This window comes from Solanum verrucosum, unplaced genomic scaffold (assembly GCF_900185275.1).
Source record: "Solanum verrucosum unplaced genomic scaffold, falcon-dt-bn FXZP01000259.1, whole genome shotgun sequence".
Classification (NCBI taxonomy): Eukaryota; Viridiplantae; Streptophyta; class Magnoliopsida; order Solanales; family Solanaceae; genus Solanum; species Solanum verrucosum.
Window position 1 is genome coordinate 658,156 of NW_026019973.1, and position 22,076 is coordinate 680,231.

At 35.8% G+C, this 22,076-nt stretch overlaps 2 protein-coding genes across 2 annotated transcripts in view; one reads left to right on the top strand and one right to left on the bottom strand.

Moving 5' to 3' along the window:
* The window catches only part of LOC125817273 (probable serine/threonine-protein kinase At1g54610), a 79,039-nt gene extending 66,937 nt beyond the window's left edge, over window positions 1–12,102 (top strand). Inside the window, exon 2 of the mRNA XM_049496816.1 lies at window positions 10,574–12,102. Coding sequence (XP_049352773.1) covers window positions 10,574–12,102 — 1,529 coding nt within the window. The remainder of the gene's footprint in view (window positions 1–10,573) is intronic.
* A 604-nt stretch (window positions 12,103–12,706) lies between these two features.
* On the bottom strand, window positions 12,707–17,944 carry LOC125817219 (uncharacterized). Its single transcript, XM_049496767.1, has 5 exons — window positions 17,438–17,944; window positions 16,398–16,501; window positions 15,887–16,063; window positions 13,293–15,160; window positions 12,707–13,023 (listed from the first exon to the last, which is right to left on the bottom strand). Exons 1-5 carry the CDS (start codon window positions 17,605–17,607, stop codon window positions 12,874–12,876), a joined length of 2,469 nt encoding a protein of 822 aa, XP_049352724.1. The 5' UTR covers window positions 17,608–17,944; the 3' UTR covers window positions 12,707–12,873.
* Window positions 17,945–22,076: the final 4,132 nt, after the last annotated feature.

Genomic DNA, 22,076 nt, shown 5'->3' on the forward strand with positions numbered 1-22,076 from the left:
CCTAGCCGAAGCTAGTCTCAACTGTGTCTCATATCCATCCATCCTCATATCAGTGTCTCAGAACTCATTCAACAGATAATTCACACATGGAATGAAAAATGAATATGCACATGTCATCAATCACAATCATATCACAATCACATCATAGTATTACACATCATCTGTCTCAATCACAACCATATCACGACCACATCATAGTATTACACATCACATGTCTCAATCACAACCATATCACGACCACATCATAGTATTACACATCATCTGTCTCAACATCAATGTCTGTATCAATCATAGCCTACTCATGCTCTTCTATCCCCTCAATATCAGTTATCACATGACGTAGTCAACAAATTCAAGTCACATATAACACATTTAGCTCGTTTTATTCCCCATCTTTCATTTACAACAATTTCAATCAACAAATAAAACTCATCCTCAATCCCAATTACTCCCCAACACAATTAGGAAAGTAGTCATGCGTAGTCTAAGAGTTTTACAAAGTTTGGAAGCCACTTGCCTTAAAACGAACTCCAAATGTTACTTGACTTGAGCCTTTCCTTTCCGAGTATAATCCGGATCACGATAATCAATTCAAACAATTATTCACAATCACAATTCGAGTCCAATGACACCAAAATCAAGAAATTTAGGGGAAAAGGGCAAAACGGTCCAAAAGTCTCATACCGAAAAACGATACCCAAATATGGAAATTTTTGATGTAAAATGATCCTTAAAGTATTTGGAAGCTAATGGTGAAAACCAATTTGAAAACGGAGTTGAAATCAATTCACAAACTCAATTTGAACGAAAATCCACGTTCTTGAAGAAGCCTAAAATATTCGGATCCAAAACCCCGACTCGAAAATGAAATATCTCTTGAAAAACATCTTACTCATGCTTAGATAAGTTCAAATATGAAATTTCATCAAAAACGGAGTTAAGATCGACCTTGAAATTCTCAATTTATCAAACTTTAACTTTACCGGGAAAGTCCAAATTGTACGAGGTTAATATGATGAAAATAATCGATGAATCAATAATTTTATGTTAAAATCAGTTTACCCATAACATAAGGATCGTAAATATACCTTTTTCATCAAAAAGGGAGTCCAAATCGATAAAACCCTAATTTTTCCCAAGAGATTTACGGATAGGAAAAAAAACCAGATAAAGAAATTATGAGAAAATGTCAAATTGAAGATTGAATACTAACTCTCATATTAATTCAAGAAGAAACCCGTAAGAATCACTCCATTCTGATCTCTAGAACTCCCGATATGCTCAAAATACCAAATGAACACAGTCTGAGATTTTTATAACAATACATGGCTGTTATGCACCAGAAAAACAGCAATTAATCTTTCACTAAAAAGGCCGAAATTTCCTCATACTATAGTGAAATGACCCGATTCTTTTTTTTGTAAATGTCTTAAATAATGATACGGATCTGCTCGTTCAATCGGAGCTCAATTTCATGCTCGTTTGCCCAGTCAAATTTCATTTATACTCGGTAAACAATTATTTCTTATTTGCGATGAAAGTCCAATCTCGGGTTAGCGAAAATGCACCAAAATTTGCAGATTATAATTCATGCTCAAAATTTCAGAACTTTCGAAATATTTTTTCGACCTTTAAAACTAATAATGAACCCTTTAGTTGCCACAATTTGCTGAAATAGTGTCAAAGAATCCAAGAAGCTTAAAATATCACCCAAAACTCATTTGGCACTTTCCGAACACAAACCAAATATGCTACTATCTTGAAAATGACATTTCGGACTCAATGAAATCGTCGGAATTTGAATTTGAGGTCTCCTTGACCCGGTATCCGATAAGGCGTCAAGAAACTAACTTTAGACTCAAAAACTCAAAACGCACTCGGGGCCTCTAAAAATTCAACCAAGACTCATTCTAGACTTAGAATCACCCCCTGAATCCAACGGTGCCCTCGGAATTTCATTTCGAGCACCGGAACCTCGTTTGTTGACCAAAGTCAACTCTTGATCAAAATTTCACAATTTTAGCAACTTAGGACCTCAAATCTTCGTTTTAACTCCAAATTCAACTCCGTAAAATCACATAGACCCGTTTCGACATTTTAAAACTGCTGGAATCGACGGAAATCCGATTCGAGTCTCGAAACTCCAAATGACTCGAAATAGCACTTTAAACCAAACTTTAACTCTTAAAAACTCAACTTTTCATCAATTTTCCTTCAAACCAACTTCGAAAATACAACAATTAGGACTCGGGGCAACTATCGGGAGGGGTAAAACGGTCATTTTATGAAATTTTCCAAAAATGACCTTTAGGGTCATTACATTATTCACCACTAAAAATCATGTTCGTCCTTGAACATAAAGTAGAAGAAGGCAAAAATACTCGACGCTATCAACCCCGAGGTGAAATTTCCGAACTCAATAATTACTACTCCAAACGAATCCATTCTTAAACCTTATCCCAAAAATCCATAAAAAGGATTCTCAAATCAATCTTGACAACTTAACCCTCAAAGGGTTATTTCAAACCATCGACTAACTCAAAGACTGAATCTGAATCTAAGATCTCAAAACCACAACATATTTACCATGACAAACCCTTAATCATGTAACCACGAGAGAAATTTCGGAATCAATAACCACAGAAAAATCAAGGATGAACCTAAATCAATCACCAAGCTCTCACAACACACGAACCATCACCGACTCTAGAAAAAATTCCATTCTCATTACCACATTTCCACAAGTCTGAGTCATACTAATCTGATGCATATCCATCGAGCACCCATCTTGGAATAATCACGCTTATCTAACCCACAGATAGAAATGATCAAGTATCCAACTGATGATCGACCCATCCAAGCATATAAAACCTCTAAGGATGCCACCAAAACACTAAAGTAGGATCCGTAATTGTAGACAATTCCAGCAACGGAAGAACTAGGCCCACGGGCCACCTAAGCATCGAACCACACCTAGCTGAACCATGCATACAGGGGCAAGATACGGAAAAGGGTCAAAATTGCCCCTGAACTATGCGAAATGAACCACTTATACCCTCCGTTACATTTTGAGATCAAAAATACCCCCACTGTTATCCCTAGAGACCACAAATACCCCTCAAAAGTTAACAATCCAAATTGTTAATGACATGGCAAGCCATGTGGACTGATCTCGCCACCTAAGCTGCCAACTAGGATTTCCAACAATTAGAAATCCTTCTAAAATTAGAAATAAATCTTTTATTTTTAATTACATAAAAAGTATTTATATTTTTAATTAAAAACCTTTTATTTTTAAATACGTAAATATTTACCACTCTTTATTAATATTTATATTTATTGCCGTTAAAAGTTATTTTTTCATCGTAGTTTAACTATTAACCAAGTATATTTCCACTTGATAAATAACTAATATATAATATATCTAACTTGATAGGATGATTTTTTGTATAACATACTTGTATCTTCTGTATGTATGAGGGAAAATTTACGGCTCGATAATATTAACTTTGTTCTTGCTTTTTTTGTTGGATTAATACAATTTTAGGAGATTTAGATTTTTTAAAAAAGTTAGTGGTAATCCTAGTTGGCAGCTTAGGTGGAAGGATCAGTCACACATGGCTTGCCATGTCATTAAAAATTTGAGTTGTTAACTTTTGAGGGGTATTTGTGGTCTCTAGAGATAAGAGTGAAGGTATTTTTGAGCTCAAAATGTAACAGAGGGTATAAGTGGTCTATTTCACATAGTTCAGGGGCAATTTTGACCCTTTTCCGGGCAAGATAAATACCAAAATAGCTAAAAACTGTAGCCACATACGGTAGTCTCTCTATACCTTTCCAAAAGCAAGATGACACTTGTAGAACTTCCGAAAACCTTCCACCACCCCAATACCACATCGAACCCACTCTCTCTGAATCGGCCCACCCACACAAGTATTCTATTCTGCCAAGAGAGCATGAATCGGTCCATCTGATTCACCACTAGGCATTCACCCACAAAAGTAAAAACACGTCTGAACATAGACAGAGAATCATAATCCAAAACCATGTCTGAAATGAGGTAGGTGGTCACATAAGAATATACAAAACCGAAATTGAACAACCCAAGATATCCCTTCCACGATGTCCATAACACACCTTCCCATTCGTCTGACTTCACAATCAGCCCGTCCGGCCTCATAACAATCATAGACATACTCAATTTATCCATTTTCGCATACTCTTTAAGATAATCCATTAAAGCCAACAATATCAATACTACCAGAACATCATAGTCACACCGGCCAGTTACTTTACCCTCAGACGGCCACTAGTATCCAGCCATTCTTAGAAACACATCGTTGCTTCCAAAATTTTGAATTATGGTCCATCCTCCTTCCATTGAAGCATTCCACGATCGATATGGGTCCCACCCAATCGCTAATAATCCAAGTTCTAAATGTCATAGTACCTTTTCATTGAGATAGAACTATTGAATCACGACCAATATCGATTACACGCGATCCTTTACTTACCCAGCTTCAACTATTATTCAAACCATCATATATCTCATGCCGAAACTTGAAGCAGTTCTTGGTCACTCCAATAATTCTGTTTACTATGAGCACACAACCTCTATTTACCATCAAGGATCTATGTAACGCGTTACAACAGTCTGGATAATTCCATAAATAGAGTTATCAATCCAGTTCAAAATCCTCAATAACCATGTAGAGCTATAAGTCCTTCTGGTTGGACACTCGTAAGCCACCTACCATAAGCTGAACAATTCAAACCAATTCAAAAACTGCAGAATTTCTCATACATCAACGTTTACCACCAACACCAATACCAAGTGTTCAGAAAGTAGCTGATAACACATCATACATTTGTGCTGAACCAATCCACCTTACATTGTCATATCTAACATAAAAGCAAAAATTTACACAATCCTCAACTTCAAACTAAGGATCTACACGTGATGTCTTATTCCTTCACATCTCTTAACTTATATCCATCGCGCAAGACTCTTGTTCTTCCCGTAAATCATTTATCATTATAGTTTCTTGGCCAAACATCCACCGCATATTACCTTTTTCCTTAAGTCAAACTTCTCAAATGAAACTTCATCGAACTCTTCTACAATCACAAGTATTTAACTGCTACAACTCAAACCATGCAAAAGTCCTTCCAATGGCTAAAAAGTTGATACAACCAATCATCTCTTACCTTGCCAACCCACATCTTGACAAAACCAACCCGATTCCTTTTTAATCGTACCTTCTCGCTAAAATCCTTAATTGCCTTTACACGAGTATACTTGTTAAAACTTTCTTCATCCATGGCTTATTGTTGCCCATTTCTTTTGACTCATCATGAAGTCATTAGTTCCCAATATAATCATGACCACCCAAGGGTCGTACCTCGTCCTAGAAACAAGACAGAATCGATTCACTCGATCCACTACTATAATTTTCCTTATAATTAATGCTTAACTCAAGCGTTCCTAGTAGCAACCACTTGATTTCTCAATCGATAATGCAACATCAACCTTCTGACCCGATTAGGTGAAACAGCTGACAACTCAGATTTCTCCGCCTTCATATATCACTAGTACCACATCATGAACAACCGCTAAATCCACCACTAGAAGACATCAGATCCATTGAGAAGGTCGTACTCAAACAACCTGTTCATTTACACTCATTAAATAGTTGCAAAACATTACCAAAGCACTTCAGTCTCCGACCGAAAATGATATGCATAATTTCGTAAGCCCGATCGATGGCAGAAACAACATAGCCCATAACCCTAACCAAGATAACACGAGTACCGTCGTAGTCGCGGTACAATGACCCCGTAATGATACGCACCCACACTATAAAACCACCGTAGAACTTCTGATTTTGGTTGGTGCAACTTCATCATCATAATATACTACGCAATCCATTCCCTTATGACGAACTTCACAAACTATAGTTTCCAAAGTCGCAGCACTCTCAACATAGTCATTCTCTTACTTACACAATTCTTCATTGTCTAGCCACTTCCGTCATATAAGTCACACAAGCACTATTCTCGTTGTTGAATAAATGACCAGAGAAATAAGACGTTCCTGAAGTCTCTTAATAAATGTTCATCTTCCAATACCATAAACTCAAAACATATCCCTTGGCCACAACCTTACTCACTCGTCTCGAAGAGAATTCCATGTCTGATCACACTTCCTTTACACAAGCCTATCACCTCCGCATCAAAACCAGATCTAACACTAAAATCACGCGATGACACCTAAACTCGCACCCACGCAGGACCAACCATGAGTCATTACAATGAGAGAGAGAACAGAGTGAAGTGATAAGAATTAGATCAGACCAAGGACGCATGAGAGAGAATCAAGTGATAAAGATCTTTCCTAAAAGTCACCATAGCCTCTCGAAGATAAGTACAGACGTCTCCGTACCAATCCTCGAGACGCTACTTAGACTTGGCTTGTACACGTGAAACCTATGAACCTGGGGCTCTGATACCATTTTGTCACCCCCCCCCAAATCCGGATGTGATGGCACGTGTCCATTTCCCACCGGACACATCAGCCTAACCAAACCACAACGATAGAGAAGTATAAATACGAGAATAAAAGATAATAAATAAGCGGAAGACTTTAATTAAGACTCAACACTACCCAGAATTTGGTTGTCACATGTATAAACCTCTAAATACATAATTCGAATAAAAATATACAAGTCTCAGAGTATAGTTCTCGAATAGAACAAAACTGAAAGTAAAGATAACTCAAGGGCACGTCTGGAATGAACCGCTACCTCTCGAATATGTCCCGAAGCTCAATCTGCTAAAGAAACTACTAAGCCGAATCTGAGAGAGAGCTGTCAACCTACACAATTGTGTAGAAGCAAGGGTGAGTACCGAAAACCACAGGTACTCGCAAGTAACTCTAAACTAAGCAAAACTAGCAACTACAAACAACTCCTTTCAATCCCAATCGAACCACCGAAACTTCAATCTAGCAGCAAACCAACCAACCTATACTAAACAGATCATATTCAACAGTCAGAACCAACAGTATATCCTCATCAACCTCAGATCAACAAATAAGAGCAAGTAGATCAAATTCCACATAAGAAGGGTAAACCGATACAATCCACACATCACAGACAAAGATAAGGCAAATGCGATGCAAAATGCAATAATGATGTCAAGTAGTTGTGATGCATGTCTGTCCTACGATACACATCTATTGACGTAATCAGTCCGCGTTGAATACTCAAATCAGAACTCATGGGGGCCACACATGGACCATGTATCACCGCCGAAACTAGATCCCATCGGCATCCAAATCGCTAGCCGGAGCTAGTCCATTTCATATATCTCTAGCCGGAGCTAGTCTCAACTGTGTCTCATATCCATCCATCCTCATATCAATGTCTCAGAACTCATGCAACAGATAGTTCACACATGGGATGAAAAATGAATATGCACATGTCATCAATCACAATCATATCACGATCACATCATAGTATTACACATCATCTGTCTCAATCACAACCATATCACGACCACATCATAGTATTACACATCACTTGTCTCAATCACAACCATATCACGACCACATCATAGTATTACACATCACATGTCTCAATCACAACCATATTACGACCACATCATAGTATTACACATCATCTGTCTCAACATCAATGTATGTATCAATCATAACCTACTCATGTTCTTCTATCCCCTCAATATCAGTTATCACATGACTTATTCAACAAATTCAAGTCACATATAACACATTTAGCTCGTTTTATTCCCCATCTTTCATTTACAACAATTTCAATCAACAAATAAAACTCATCCTCAATCCCCATTATTCCCCAACACAATTAGGAAAGTAGTCATGCGTAGTCTAAGAGTTTTACAAAGTTTGGAAGTCACTTGCCTTAAAACGAACTCCAAAAGTTACTTGACTTGAGCCTTTCCTTTCCGAGTATAATCCGGATCACGATAATCTATTCAAACAATTATTCACAATCACAATTCGAGTCCAATGACACCAAAATCTAGAAATTTAGGGAAAAAGGGCAAAACGGTCCAAAAGTCTCATACCGAAAAACGATACCCAAATCTAGAATTTTTGATGTAAAATGATCCTTAAAGTATTTGGAAGCTAATGGTGAAAACCAATTTGAAAACGGAGTTGAAATCAATTCACAAACTCAATTTGAACGAAAATCCACGTTCTTGAAGAAGCCTAAAATATTCAGATCCGAAACCCCGACTCAAAAATGAAATATCTCTTGAAAAACATCTTACCCATGCTTAGATAAGTTCAAATATGAAATTTCATCAAAAACGGAGTTAAGATCGACCTTGAAATTCTCAATTTATCAAACTTTAACTTTACCGGGAAAGTCCAAATTGTACGCGGTTAATATGATGAAAATAATCGATGAATCAATAATTTTATGTTAAAATCAGTTTACCCATAACATAAGGATCGTAAATATACCTTTTTCATCAAAAATGGAGTCCAAATCGATAAAACCTCAATTTTTCCCAAGAGGTTTACGGATATGGAAAAAAAACCAGATAAAGAAATTATGAGAAAATGTCGAATTGAAGATTGAATACTAACCCTCATATTAATTCAAGAAGAAACCCGTAAGAATCACTCCATTCTGATCTCTAGAACTCCCGATATGCTCAAAATACCAAATGAACACAGTCTGAGATTTTCATAACAGTACATGGCTGTTATGCACCAGAAAAACAGCAATTAATCTTTCACTAAAAAGGCCATAGTTTCCTCATACGATAGTGAAATGACCCGATTCTTTTTTTGTAAATGTCTTAAATAATGATACGGACCTGCTCGTTCAATCGGAGCTCAATTTCATGCTCATTTGCCCAGTCAAATATCATTTATACTCGGTAAACAATTATTTCTTATTTGCGATAAAAGTCCAATCTCGGGTTAGCGAAAATGCACCAAAATTTGCAGATTATAACTCATGCTCACAGTTTCAGAACCTTCGGAATAATTTTTCGACCTTTAAAACTAATAATGAATCCTTTAGTTGCCACAATTTGCTGAAATAGTGTCAAAGCATCCAAGAAGCTTAAAAGATCACCCAAAACTCATTTGGCACTTCCCGAACACAAACCAAATAAGCTACTAGCTTGAAAATGACATTTTGGACTCAATGAAATCGTCGGAATTTGAATTCGAGGTCTCCTTGACCCGGTATTCGATATGGCGTCAAGAAACTAACTTTAGGCTCAAAAACTCGAAATGCACTCGGGGCCTCTAAAAATTCAACCAAGACTCATTCTAGACTTAGAATCACCCCCTGAATCCAACGGTGCCCTCGGAATTCCATTTCGAGCACCGGAACCTCGTTTGTTGACCAAAGTCAACTCTTGATCAAAATTTCACAATTTTAGCAACTTAGGACCTCAAATCTTCGTTTTAACTCCAAATTCGACTCCGTAAATTCTCATAGACCCGTTTCGACATTCTAAAACTACTGGAATCGACGGAAATCCGATTCGAGTCTCGAAACTCCAAATGACTCGAAATAGCACTTTTAACCAAATTTTAACTCTTAAAAACTCAACGTTTCATCAATTTTCCTTCAAACCAACTTCGAAAATACAACAATTAGGACTAGGGGCAATTAGGGGTAAAACGGTCATTTTATGAAAATTTCCAAAAAATGACCTTTAGGGTCATTACAAATACTAGGGGATCGGATATTCATAACCCACCACTCCAAAAAGTACAACTAACCATGACAATTTATATATTATGAACGGAATATGCAAATAAATAGCACAAGTCCAAAGGCATGAATTTCTATATTCTGAGAGTTCATGAAATATACCTATACAAAGATACTAATTATATGGGAAAACATGTATTCATAGACTATCCATGACTGAAATATAAGTGGGAGGAACACACCTTGGTGTCGAAGATGAAGGAGAGGAGAGAATTTAAGAGAAAATAAGCCCAACTTAATATAGATATTTTTCAAAAAGAAATTCTACTGACCAACTTAATATTGGAAATCATTTTTCAAGAAAATAGCATTCAGAAAATAATTAATTTTTCGAAAAATATTTTCTGCGGTACCAACTACAGTGGATCTTAAATCTACTCATCTATGAAGTCCCTATACAAAAACAAAACTGAGTTTCTAGGAAATTGCTTTTGTAGGGGACCAAGTCTTTGTTTACAACTATTATTGCTTTTATGAAGTCAACTCCTTTGATTTGTGATTTGAGTTCACATAATTGTTTCTAAATATGTTTTGTTTTCTTGGTATGTAACCAAAGCTTTAAGAAAGAGGAATTAGTTTGTGTTGTAAAACAAGACTTAAATTGCTTTTCATTTGGAAAACTATGGGTTCCAGTCATGGAAAATCTTCAACTATCAGGAATCGATCAGTTGAAGGAACGGTATCCTCAGATGTAGTTGAGATATGTGTGGCAGAAGAGAAGGAAGAAATCCTTCACACCAGGAGATGGAAACTGAATCCAAGACTCAGCAGAGGAGTACCAAAAGGGATAGAAGGTGAACTAGTTGTTGCTGGATGGCCTAACTGGCTTGTTTCAGTTGCAGGTGATACTTTAAATGGATGGCTTCCAAGAAGAGCTGATACATTTGAGAAACTAGATAAAATTGGTCAGGGAACTTACAGTAATGTCTACAAGGGTCGCGATCTTTTGCTCAATAAGGTTGTTGCTCTGAAGAAAGTTCGCTTTGACAATCTTGATCCTGAGAGTGTCAAGTTTATGGCAAGAGAGATCATTCTATTGAGAAGGCTTGGTGATCACCCGAATGTTATCAAATTGGAAGGTGTAGTCACCTCAAAAATGTCCTGTAGTTTGTACCTTGTTTTTGATTGCATGGAATATGATCTCAACGCAATTCAAGAACAAGAAGGTGTCAAATTTTCTGAACCTGAAATCAAATGTTACATGAACCAGCTGCTTAAAGGGCTTGATCACTGCCATAGCCGTGGTATCTTGCATCGAGATGTAAAGACTTCTAACCTGTTAGTTAATAAAGATGGTATCTTGAAAATTGCAGATTTTGGGCTGTCAACATTTTTTGATCCAGAACAAAGCATCCCCTTAACTAGCCGGATTGTAACTCTCTTCTATAGGCCACCGGAACTTTTGCTTGGATCAAATTATTATGGAGTTGGAGTTGATTTATGGGGTGTTGGTTGTGTACTTGGTGAACTATTTACTGGCAAGCCTATTATGCCTGGTAGAACTGAAGTTGAGCAACTGCATAAAATCTTCAAGCTCTGTGGTTCTCCATCTGATGATTTTTGGCAAAAAATTAAATTGCCCAATGCAGAGATGTTGAAGCCAATAGAGCCTTATAGACGGATTCTTCACACGACCTTTCATGATCTTCCTGCAGCTGCTGTAGGACTAATGGACACCTTACTTTCCATAAGAGCTGAATATAGAGGGACTGCAGCTCTTGCTCTTCAGAATGAGTTTTTCACAACAGAACCATTTGCTTGTGATCCCTCAAGTTTGCCACAATGCCCCCCCAGCAAAGAGATCAATGCAAAAAAGACTGAAATTGAGGGGAGTAGGGTCCGGAGTTATGCACGAGATAAAAGTGTAAGGGCAGTTCCAGCACCTGAAGCTAATGCAGAATTAAAGAGTAACATAGACAGAAGACAACTCATTGCCCATTCAGAAACCTGGAATAGGCTTGAAAAAACAAATGAATATGTCTCAGGAGGTGTTATAAATGAAGGAACAAACTCTTCTACATTTTTTCAGGTGTCCAGCAGAAAAGAGGGCTCAGAGAATTATACTCAGAGAGAGATAAGGAAAGAACCAATTCATGATATCAAAGGAAAGAAAAAGTGGTCAGGTCCATTACCTGTTCCATCAGATAAAATGCATGAATCAGATGGCCTTGACTTGGTGGAAGACGATCAATATTTTGGTCCACTTCCATCTGCATCAAAACCAATCGATGTGGATAGAATAATTAGAGAGCATGACCGACAGATCCAAGAATCTGTTGAACGTGCCAAGCAACAGAAGAAACTAGCTAAAGCTCGGTATTGAGGTATGAAAACAACAATGAAAAACCAATATTAGCTGCTTGGATATTCACTCTTTATAAAGGTTGTCAATCAGTACTATGTCACATTTTGTGCCTCATATTGTATCTTAGATGCACTGAAGCAAATGTATAAGTGTATCTTTACTGGTATAGAAATATAAATCTTTATCCCAATGTGAAGAATTTCTTTACTTTGATTGTTGACTGTCGATGTAAAGAGAGACAAATGTAGGACATTGTACCAAAACAAGCTTCATGGATGGTTGAAGAGGCTGGACTAGGGGTCGAACTTGAGATCTCTCGTTAAGGGTAGCTTTTACCATTAATACATCTATTAGACTCAACTAATTGGTTATGATAAGGCAGAAAGCATGTAACATGTTCCCCCATTTTAGTGTAATTTTAATCAATTATGCCTCAATCTCAAACAATTCGAGACCTACGGTACAAAATCCTTTGGTTCCAGATCAAAAGAATTGTTATAAGTTGGCTAGTTTACGCTAACCATTAACTTATCAGACTCAGTTACCTCGTTGCTTGTACTTGTAAAGCAACTTGCCTGGACAGAAATATCATCTACTGCTACATTTCATAAATGAAAAATGATACATGAAGGTGATTTTGTATTTACATATAAGATCCTGGATACATATCAAAATTTTGAATCGCTCACAGTTGAGATATGAGAAGCCGAATAAGACTTTGATTATTCTGCAATTGAAACATTTTAAATTACTAGACCTATGTACATACTTAACGAACTCTATGTCTCCTTACATCTCCGAGAGGATGTTACTGATTTTCCGAAGCTCTTTGAGAGCTGCCATGGCTGTTACTTGTCCTTTACCAGCTAGAACATTTTTCGAAAGGTTTTCTAAGGTTCCAACTTGACCACGATCTTGCTGAAAGACTGATTCAATCACCTGCACAAATGATGAGTGATTAATGATGAGTGAATTGTATCACATTGTGTATATACCATAAACAGACTGCTGATATTGCATGTGATCGAAATGACGGAAATCAAATGGATACTTTGTATCACATTGTGTAACAAATGGATGCATAGTATCTTTGCCTTCAGTAAGTTGAGGGTGCAAAATAGGATGACAAAGTTATGTCCACAATGGCTACTTTCAAAATCATAAAAATCAAACAACGTACACAAGTTAAGCAAGATATTAGTCTTTACCTGGATGTTCTCAAGCATAGACTGTCCGAGATTTCTCAGACTAACCATTAAATTCTGGTCTACAGATTCTCCTTTGCTAATTCCACTGTTATTAGATGTATCAGCGGTGGACAATACAGCAGGATCATCGGGATTATTCCCACAATTGTCAGCCTTTGTGGAATCACAGACCCCTTTTTCGGATGTCCCTTCCCCACCATTTCGTCCAAATTTCCATAACCACTGAAATTTACCAGATAGAAGTTTCCGCTCCTTCAAGCCAGCTGGACCTTTTCCCCCAGAGTCAACACTTTGTTCAGATTTTACCGAGGTCTCCTGAGGGGGATCAGAACTAGGGAGAGGTGGAACTTCCAGATTAGTACAAGATACCTCAGCACTATAGCCATCAGCATCATTTTCATCGGCAGAGAAATTTGATGCAACACTACTTCTTTCAGATCTATTTCCATGATCATTTGCATCACTAATAGGACTTTGGGGATCTGAGAAGATAGAAGAATTCTGTTCACTAGCGGCACTTCCAGTGGAGTCCGACTGTTCAGATGTGCAAGTAAAATTTCCATCATTATCTTCTTGCCCGACAATGTCAACTGGAACTTCTTGCTCCTTAATTTCATCATCAATGAGCTTTTCTGCGTCTTCATCGGCGCCAAGCTGCTGAGCAAGATCTTTCAACAAACTTCTCCTCACTGATGATTTGGAAACTTTTCTTCCATTATCAACTGCAGATGGGGTTGGATCAGACTCAGTTCTGGTAAGACGCATTTTCACTTTCTCAGACCAACCTTTTCTTCGGGTTGGAACTTGTTTCTCAGCACTATTTTTCTTGCTCTCTTCTTCCTTGTGTAAAACTCTCCACTTTTCTTCCCAGTAGCTTTCAGGTACTAAGGAGCCAAGTGGAGTTCTTGGGGAACCTAAATCAACTGAATGGCTGTGACCTCTTATAACCGTTGACTGACTTCTACCATAGTCTCCAGTATAATCAATTACTGGGGCTGAACTGTTGGCATCCACTGCCAGAGCCTGCAATGATTTTGCCTTGGCTATCAGTTTTCCCAGATTTATATCTTCTGGAAAATTTAGCAATCTCTGGAGGCACTTAGTAGCATTCTCCGTCGCAAGCAACGAAGACCTCAAATGAAGTATCATAGTAACAGCAAAAGCTGATATAAATGCTCCCCTGGATGAATTTAAGACTCCAGAGCTGGAGTCACCATCATTTTCACAAGGTTTTCCCAACTTCTTGTTATCGCACGCAAATATTTCATCCCAGATTATCAATAAGTCTTCGAGTGCAAATTCACGTCCAAATAGTACTCGTAACCAGCGAAGTGCGAAATACTGCGGTTCAACTCCTAGCTCAACAAGATGACTGTGGAGGGAGGAATCAACCAGTGAAAGCAAATGGTATAATGCTGCCGAGGCTTCAATAACAGGGGGATATCCAGTATGTGAAGTACCATATGGTGCAGGAGAGAAAAATTGTGCCATAGAAACAGCACCACCAGCTCCACTCATCAGAGCGTCAAACATACAATAAGCGTCGTGCTCCATGAACTTCTCAGATAGAAGAATACCAAGCTCACCTTCAGCACCATATGCATCACTAAATAAAATAACTGCTTGAACCTTTGGATCAAGTTCAGTTAAACTAGTAATTCTCCCTGGACTCTTCTCAGATCCAATGTCATCTTCCGTAGATTCCGAAAACTTTTTAAAATCAAACTTATATGTCAAATCATTTTGATGAAATGAGAATCCATCAAATTTGTCAGCAAAATGATCCTCGTGCAGATTCCTCACTTCAGAAAGATGCTCCATATCAGCTTGAAGAACATAAAGAAGTGGGGCCAATAGTTCATGCATTCCTGCAAACAGAGAAGCAGAAAGTTCCTCCATTAATAATGAGAAGACAGACATGATAGACGGTTAGCAATTAAGGCACTAGGTTACATGATAAATTCAAGATCAGAAAGTACAGGACCCAAAAAAGGAGGGTATGACAGCACAGAGTGATGAAATCAAGAGTAAATGAGCTATTTGGACGTCATAAGCCGCTACACAAGCACCCAAGGGTGTGGCCTAGTGGTCAATGAACAATGAAGTGGGCGAAAACCATGAAGTAACAGGTTCTAGGTGATTTCTTCCCATTTGTCCTAGCTTTGGTGGATAGAGTTCCCTAGTGCATGTTGTTGGTGGGAGGTGGCAGGCATACAATTGAATTAGTTGAGGTGCGCACAAGCTGGCCCGGACACCATGGTTATCAAAAAAAAATGATATACAAACTGCAAACTTGAAGGCAGCTATAGAGCATGTGAACAATTAATAGGTTCGCAGAAATTATCTTGATACAATTGAACATGGGCGAGCCTAAGCTTACATTATAGATGCATGTCATTTGTTATGAAAAGGACGGGCAGGGTAGGTATGAATGCCTGCTCTTTGATTTCTAAGCTTGAAGAACTTACATCTTGATTAACTATTTAAGAACTGAAAAAGTATCTCATGCGAGATGCCACAGACTAGTAAAGGCCTTATTCCCCTTCAACAGTAAGCAGTAGCACATAATAAGTTTGACAATGTAATGTTTTTACCTTGTCTGTAACCATACTCTGGATGTCTAAGGCACCAAAGTAGCAGAATCCTCCTCAACATGGCTTGGCATCCAGCAGTCTGGAAATAGCTACCGTGCTCAGGATATAAACGCGAAAGATCCTGGTCAACCATCTTCTCCAGTTCAGCATTCCTGAAGAAGCGACCCCACATGCTATCTGCATTACAACACCACCATTAGCATTTACTCAACCGCAAGCTACAGTTTCTCCAAGTACTTTCTAATGCAAAGTGGAAATACAAGAACTGATAAATAATTACTAACTAAGATCGAGTAAAATGAAACTATACTTTTCTAGAGCAGGACACAATAATCATTTCTTCTGGATGGTCTTTTTTTTTATGAAGTTTTTCAGGATGGTCTTAACTCTTCATCAAAAGAGAATCTTGAAAAAGTTTCAAATGTTTGAAGGTGTTGTGAAGTTTGAACAATTTTCAGCATTGCACTTGCTAAAAGAGAAGAAAAATGAACAAATGATGCAAATATCCTACCAGGGTTTTGCGACAGTGGATTGTCTATGACAGGATCAGGAGAATTACTTCCATCTTTAGGCACATGTGGATCAATAAGAAGGTGTCTTCTCAAAGAAGCATACCTACACAACCAAAAATACGTTACACAAAAACATTATACATTACAAACCTCATTATCATATTGAGGACATAGAAATTAAAAGAAACTAACACGCTGGAATTTGGATCATCACAAAATTTTGAAAAGAAACAGTACAATCAAATTGAGCAATGCACCAATAACATTTTTATATCAGTACATTCAATCTACATTGTTACTATTTCAGGAAAAACATGTTGATGAGATGCAACATTTTTTTACTCATAAATGAGCTTAAGATATTAAAATGAGTGTATGTGTACATCATATATCTAGAAATCTGGAAAATCCAGCTGCGGTAGTTGCTGAGCATTCAAACAATCAAGAACAAGCTTTCAATCCTTAATTTTCTATAGGTGTTCGACACAAGATTTGAGAAACTAACAGCCTCTAAAACCTACAATCCCAAATCTAGACTTGGGAAAGAAGAGCTTCCATGTAAATAAACTTCAGAACAACAACTCTGCACAAAACTGACAAGAAAAGAATGACAAAAAAGATAATCCAATCAGTCAACTGCTAGAATCATATTATTCTTTAGCATCAAACAAGCAAGTAAACAGATCATCTCAACACAACAATTATGTTAATGATGTGTTTTTCTTTTTTCCAAAATCTGAGAAAATCTCAAAAGCATTTGCAAGAAAATACAATTGTGTTTATATAAATAGATAATCAAATTAGTCAACTGCTAGCAACATACTATTCTTTACCATCAAACATCTCCACACATCATCACCATCATCAACACAATTGTATAGTCTCTATTTACATCATATCTCAAGTTGGGTTTTCTAGTTTTTTCACAAATCAACAGAAAATGTAAAGTTTCCATCTTTTTATCACAACAAACAAGAAAACCAACAGAAACAAACATAACAATCCCAAAAGGGTAAAAAAAACAAAGCAGATTCTATACCTTCTACGTGAGTTAGCGGTAACACGACGAAGATCATCAATGGTTGAAGATGGAGAAGAAGGCAAAATCCCCAAATCAATACGCCACTGGACACCTCTCAGATCTCCAAAACGACGAGACGACTCCTCCACCACCACAACCACTGTTGACTCAATTGGACCAGCTGCCATTTCGCTACCAAAAATTTTCAGCTAGGAAGAAAATGAAAATTCTCAAACAACCCGAGCTGCTCAAACCTCAGCAAGAATCAATCAAACCAATAATCTGAGCAAAAAAAGTAGAAATTTTTGAAGACCCATGTGCTAAATCTCCTTAAATATGCAATTTTTCAACAGAAAATTGAGAAATTAGAGCCAAAATTCAAGAAAATATAATAAAAAAAGCTGAATCAAAGGATGAAGATTTTTCTGGGAAATTTAAAGGGAAGAAGAAAGAAACAACAGGGAATTCAAGAAGGAGAATTGACCTAAATTTAGGGGAGAAAAAAAAAGGGAAAAAAAGTTTTATAGACAAGAAATGTATAGAGTGATGGGTATTGGGTGGTCATTGGTCTAATCTTTGAAGAATATTTTTGATGAATTTATTTTATTTTATTTTATTTTATTTTTTTGGTAGAAAGAGAAAATCTAGGTAGACAAGAAAAAAGGATGGGAGAGAATAAAGGAAGGAAAATAAGAAATTTGTTTTTGTTTGGTAAATACAAAAAGGGGAATAGAAGTAAAAAAAAAAAAAAAAAGCTAAATTGTGGAGTGCAAGTGCTTGACTTATGCTTTTGTGTGTTTGTTGCAATAGGTGAGTCGTCAAGTTGGGGTTGGGGTTGGGGTTAGGGGGGGGAGGGGAGTTGAGTTGTTTTGGTGTATTAGATTACGTGATGTGAATGTAAATTAATTAGGGTTTGGATGGATGTTGGGATATTAAGAAGGATAGATACTTTTGGAGGTGAAAGTTCATGGGGAGATACGTTTATGATGCATGTACTTCCGATCAGAAAGTCGTATATAAATATCGAATATTTTTTTCATTTAAATTGTCAAGTTGTAAATTGCTTAGATTTGATAATGTGTTATTAATGGTAAAAATGAATAAGATCTGAATTTTGATGACGGTTTCATTCGATATCCACATCTCTCTTTTTATTTTTGATTCAATTCATCCATCGTTGTTTAGGGCAGAATTTCAAGTTGAGTTATACATTTATGTATTATGTTACACTGTGCAGATTTAAATTAATTGGGGTTCTATATGTAATATCGAATAAACTTTTTCAAGTAGGGGGTAGGGTGTGGGGGAGCTAAGTTGTCGGTTTATGTATTATGTTACGTGACACAGATTTAAATTAATTAGGGTTAGAATGGATTCCCGGTCATTAAGGAAGGACACTTTCAGAGACGCAAGGTCATGGGGAGATGTCGTCCATGATTCATAGATCTCTGGTCGAAAAATTATATATGGACATCAAATATATTTTTCATTTGCATTTATTAAATAAATATTAAATTGCCCAGTTACGAATTATATAAATCTGATTATAAATTATTAAATGATAAGATAAATAAAATCTCGATTTCGACGACGGTTTCATTAGGTATCTATAACTAAAACGGAAAAGGGTCAAAATTGCCCCCGAACTATATGAAGTAGATCATTTATACCCTTCGTTACATTTTGGGATAAAAATGCCCCTGCTGTTTTCCTAAGAGACCACAAATACCCTCAAGAGTTAACACCCCAAATTTTTGTTGACGTGGCAAACCACGTGGGACTAATCCTTCCACCTAAGCGTTGCCAACTAGGATTCACTACAAAAGAACTAGACCTTTAGCGGCAACAACAGTCGCCACAAAAGCCCAGAAAATCGTCACTAAAAGTTTTCAACATTAAATTCTAATTTTGTGTTTTTTTCTTCATTGTTTTTAAAAAATCAAATATGATATCGATTAAGTAGGAGTTTGAAGACACTATATGTTTTATTTTTATGTCATATGTAAATGTATAAAATGTACAATGATGGATTATATATATATATAGTAGGAGATTTGAATCGAGAAGTAATTTTGATTATTTTTCGTAATAATAGTGGATGTTTTTAATATGGATATTGCAAGTTATTTATTTTAGAAAATTAGGTCGCAATCGAAAATTAATTATCATATTTTTTGGTTGAAAAAATAGGTTTTACTAAGGAATGGTTGTTGGAGCCTTAGTCGCCACTAAAAATCACTCATAACCTTTAGTGGCAATATTTTGGGATTTTGTGGCGACTTTGTCGCCACTAAAAGTCAAGTTCTTTTGTAGTGAATCTTAGTTGGCAATGCTTAAGTGGAGGGATTAGTCCCATGTGGCTTGCCACGTCACTAAAAAATTGGGGTGTTAACTCTTGAGGGTATTTGTGGTCTCTTGGGATAACTGCGGGGGTATTTTTTATCCCAAAATGTAATGGAGGGTATAAGTGGTCTATTTCGCTTAGTTCAGAGGCAATTTTGACCCTTTCCCGTAACTAAAATCTCTCTTCTTCATTTTCCGATTCAATTCCTCCATCGACGTTGAGGGCAGGATTCCAAAGTTAAGTTGTCCATTTTATGTATTATGTCATGAGATGCAAATTTCAATTAGTTGGGGTTCTATATGGATACCGAATAAACATTTTCATTTTTATTCATTTAATAAATTTAAATTGTCAAATTGCAAATTACTAAAATCTGATCGTGAATTATTAAATGACAAGATGAAGAAAAAATCATTTTTTGCAATAGTTTCATTAGATAATCTACAATTAGAAATTCTCTTTTTTTTTTCGATTGATCATTCCTCCACCTATGCCGAGTGCGGAATCCAAAGTTAAATTTTTCATTATATATTATGTTATGTGATACAAATTTAAATTAATTGAGAATTCTTAATTCCCCCACTGGAACTTGGAGAAGAGGGGTCTTAAAATTAAGTTGTTTATTCATGTATTATGCAATACAAAATTTACAGAAGTTAGAATTCTAATAAAAATATTGAATAAATTTCTGTATTTTTATCTCCTAAATGAACTTTAATTATTAAGTTGTAAATTATAAAATGATAAAATGAATAAGATCTTAATTTTGATGACGATTTCATTAGATAATCTACCACTAAAACCTCTCTTTCTTTATCTAATTCATCATTTAATTCCTCCACCAATAATGAAAGATGAGATTTCAAAAAAATAAAAAATTATAAGTAACTCAGTAAACAAAAAATATTTTACGTAAATATATTTTTATAGAGAGTGATTTACTCTTTTAATGAATCTATTCTACCTAAATTTGGATAAATCAAATAGCTAGATTTGTTATACAAATGGTTAAATATAAATTACCATCATTTTGGCTTATTATTTTTAATAAAAGTATTAAAAATAATGACAAGAAATTATGAACAGGGGACTTTGAGCATATTAAATATCACTAATTCTTATTTTTGTATTTTTTCTGTAAGAGGTGACGTGTAGAGGACAAAATAAGATGAATTACCAACTTAAAAAGAATATTATTGTTCGAGTTTTGTTTGTCATTTTCTTATGTGACTCCCATATCTCGTTGTTTTCAGTAATTATATGTGGCAAATTTCTCTGATTTAATTTAATTGTTATACTTATCTTTTACGTATTCTTATTAAGAAAAATATTAATTAAAGTATTATTTTTATTAAATTATTTTTATCTATTTTTAATCTTAATTTGATATTACATTTTTTGTATCATATTAAATAGTGGTAAATATGTTGGATCAATTATTTATAGTAATAATGACAAGTAAAATAGAATGATTGAAATACCAAAATCATTTTACTTATGTTAATAGTATATGATCATAAATAATTCTTAACGATAGTTTGCTTTTATTAAACACATTAATTATTACTTTTTTTCATTAGACACATCAATAGCTATAGATTGCTTTTAGTGGAAGTTAAGTGTGATGGAGAGAATATAAATTTACATTTTAATTGTTAATCATAATTTACAGAAATTATAAGTTAGAGTCAAATTTAATTTCAAGGAAAATTGATGTTTATCTGAAAAACTAGTAGTGAATTAATTCATTTTGCATCATCAGTGACCTCAAAGACGCAGATCGATCTTTTGTTAAGATTGCATTCTTTTATTCATATTCAACTTGACATTAAATTTTCAAACTCTCATTCCAACCTAAGTTTAGGATCAAAAGACGAAATCTGATAGCTAAAATTACACTATTCGCTTCATTATTTAAGCCCCGACACATTCACTCAACCTATATATATATAGTAAAAAAGAGTCAAATAATTGGTCTGCACCGACAATATATTTTCTTGGGCTCCAATGCATGTGGAAATTATGCATATGAAACAATGAAAGAAGCAAAAACAAAATACCCCTCTCATTACATTTACAAATAAAATAAGTGGTTGAAAAAATAAAAACCAAATTTATTGCATTAAATACTTTTGTTCCTTAGATTTACATAATGCAACTACTAAAAAGTTTCATTCACTAGAAACTTTTGAACATTTTGGTTACTAATTTATATTTATAATATTTACTTCTTTTTTTCTGGTTACTAATTTCATATGCATCTTGTCCTTAGACAATAAAGAGGATTATAGGTCTTTTTTTAAACTAAGTTCA

Bases quoted from the DNA above. Each gene is read 5' to 3' on its own strand.
- LOC125817219 (XM_049496767.1), bottom strand. From the start codon at position 17,607: ATGGCAGCTGGTCCAATTGAGTCAACAGTGGTTGTGGTGGTGGAGGAG. The intron at 16,502-17,437 runs GTATAGAATCTG...TTGGTTGTGTAG, and splicing joins ACCGCTAACTCACGTAGAAG to GTATGCTTCTTTGAGAAGAC. The intron at 15,161-15,886 runs GTAAAAACATTA...CTCTGTTTGCAG, and splicing joins AGAGTATGGTTACAGACAAG to GAATGCATGAACTATTGGCC.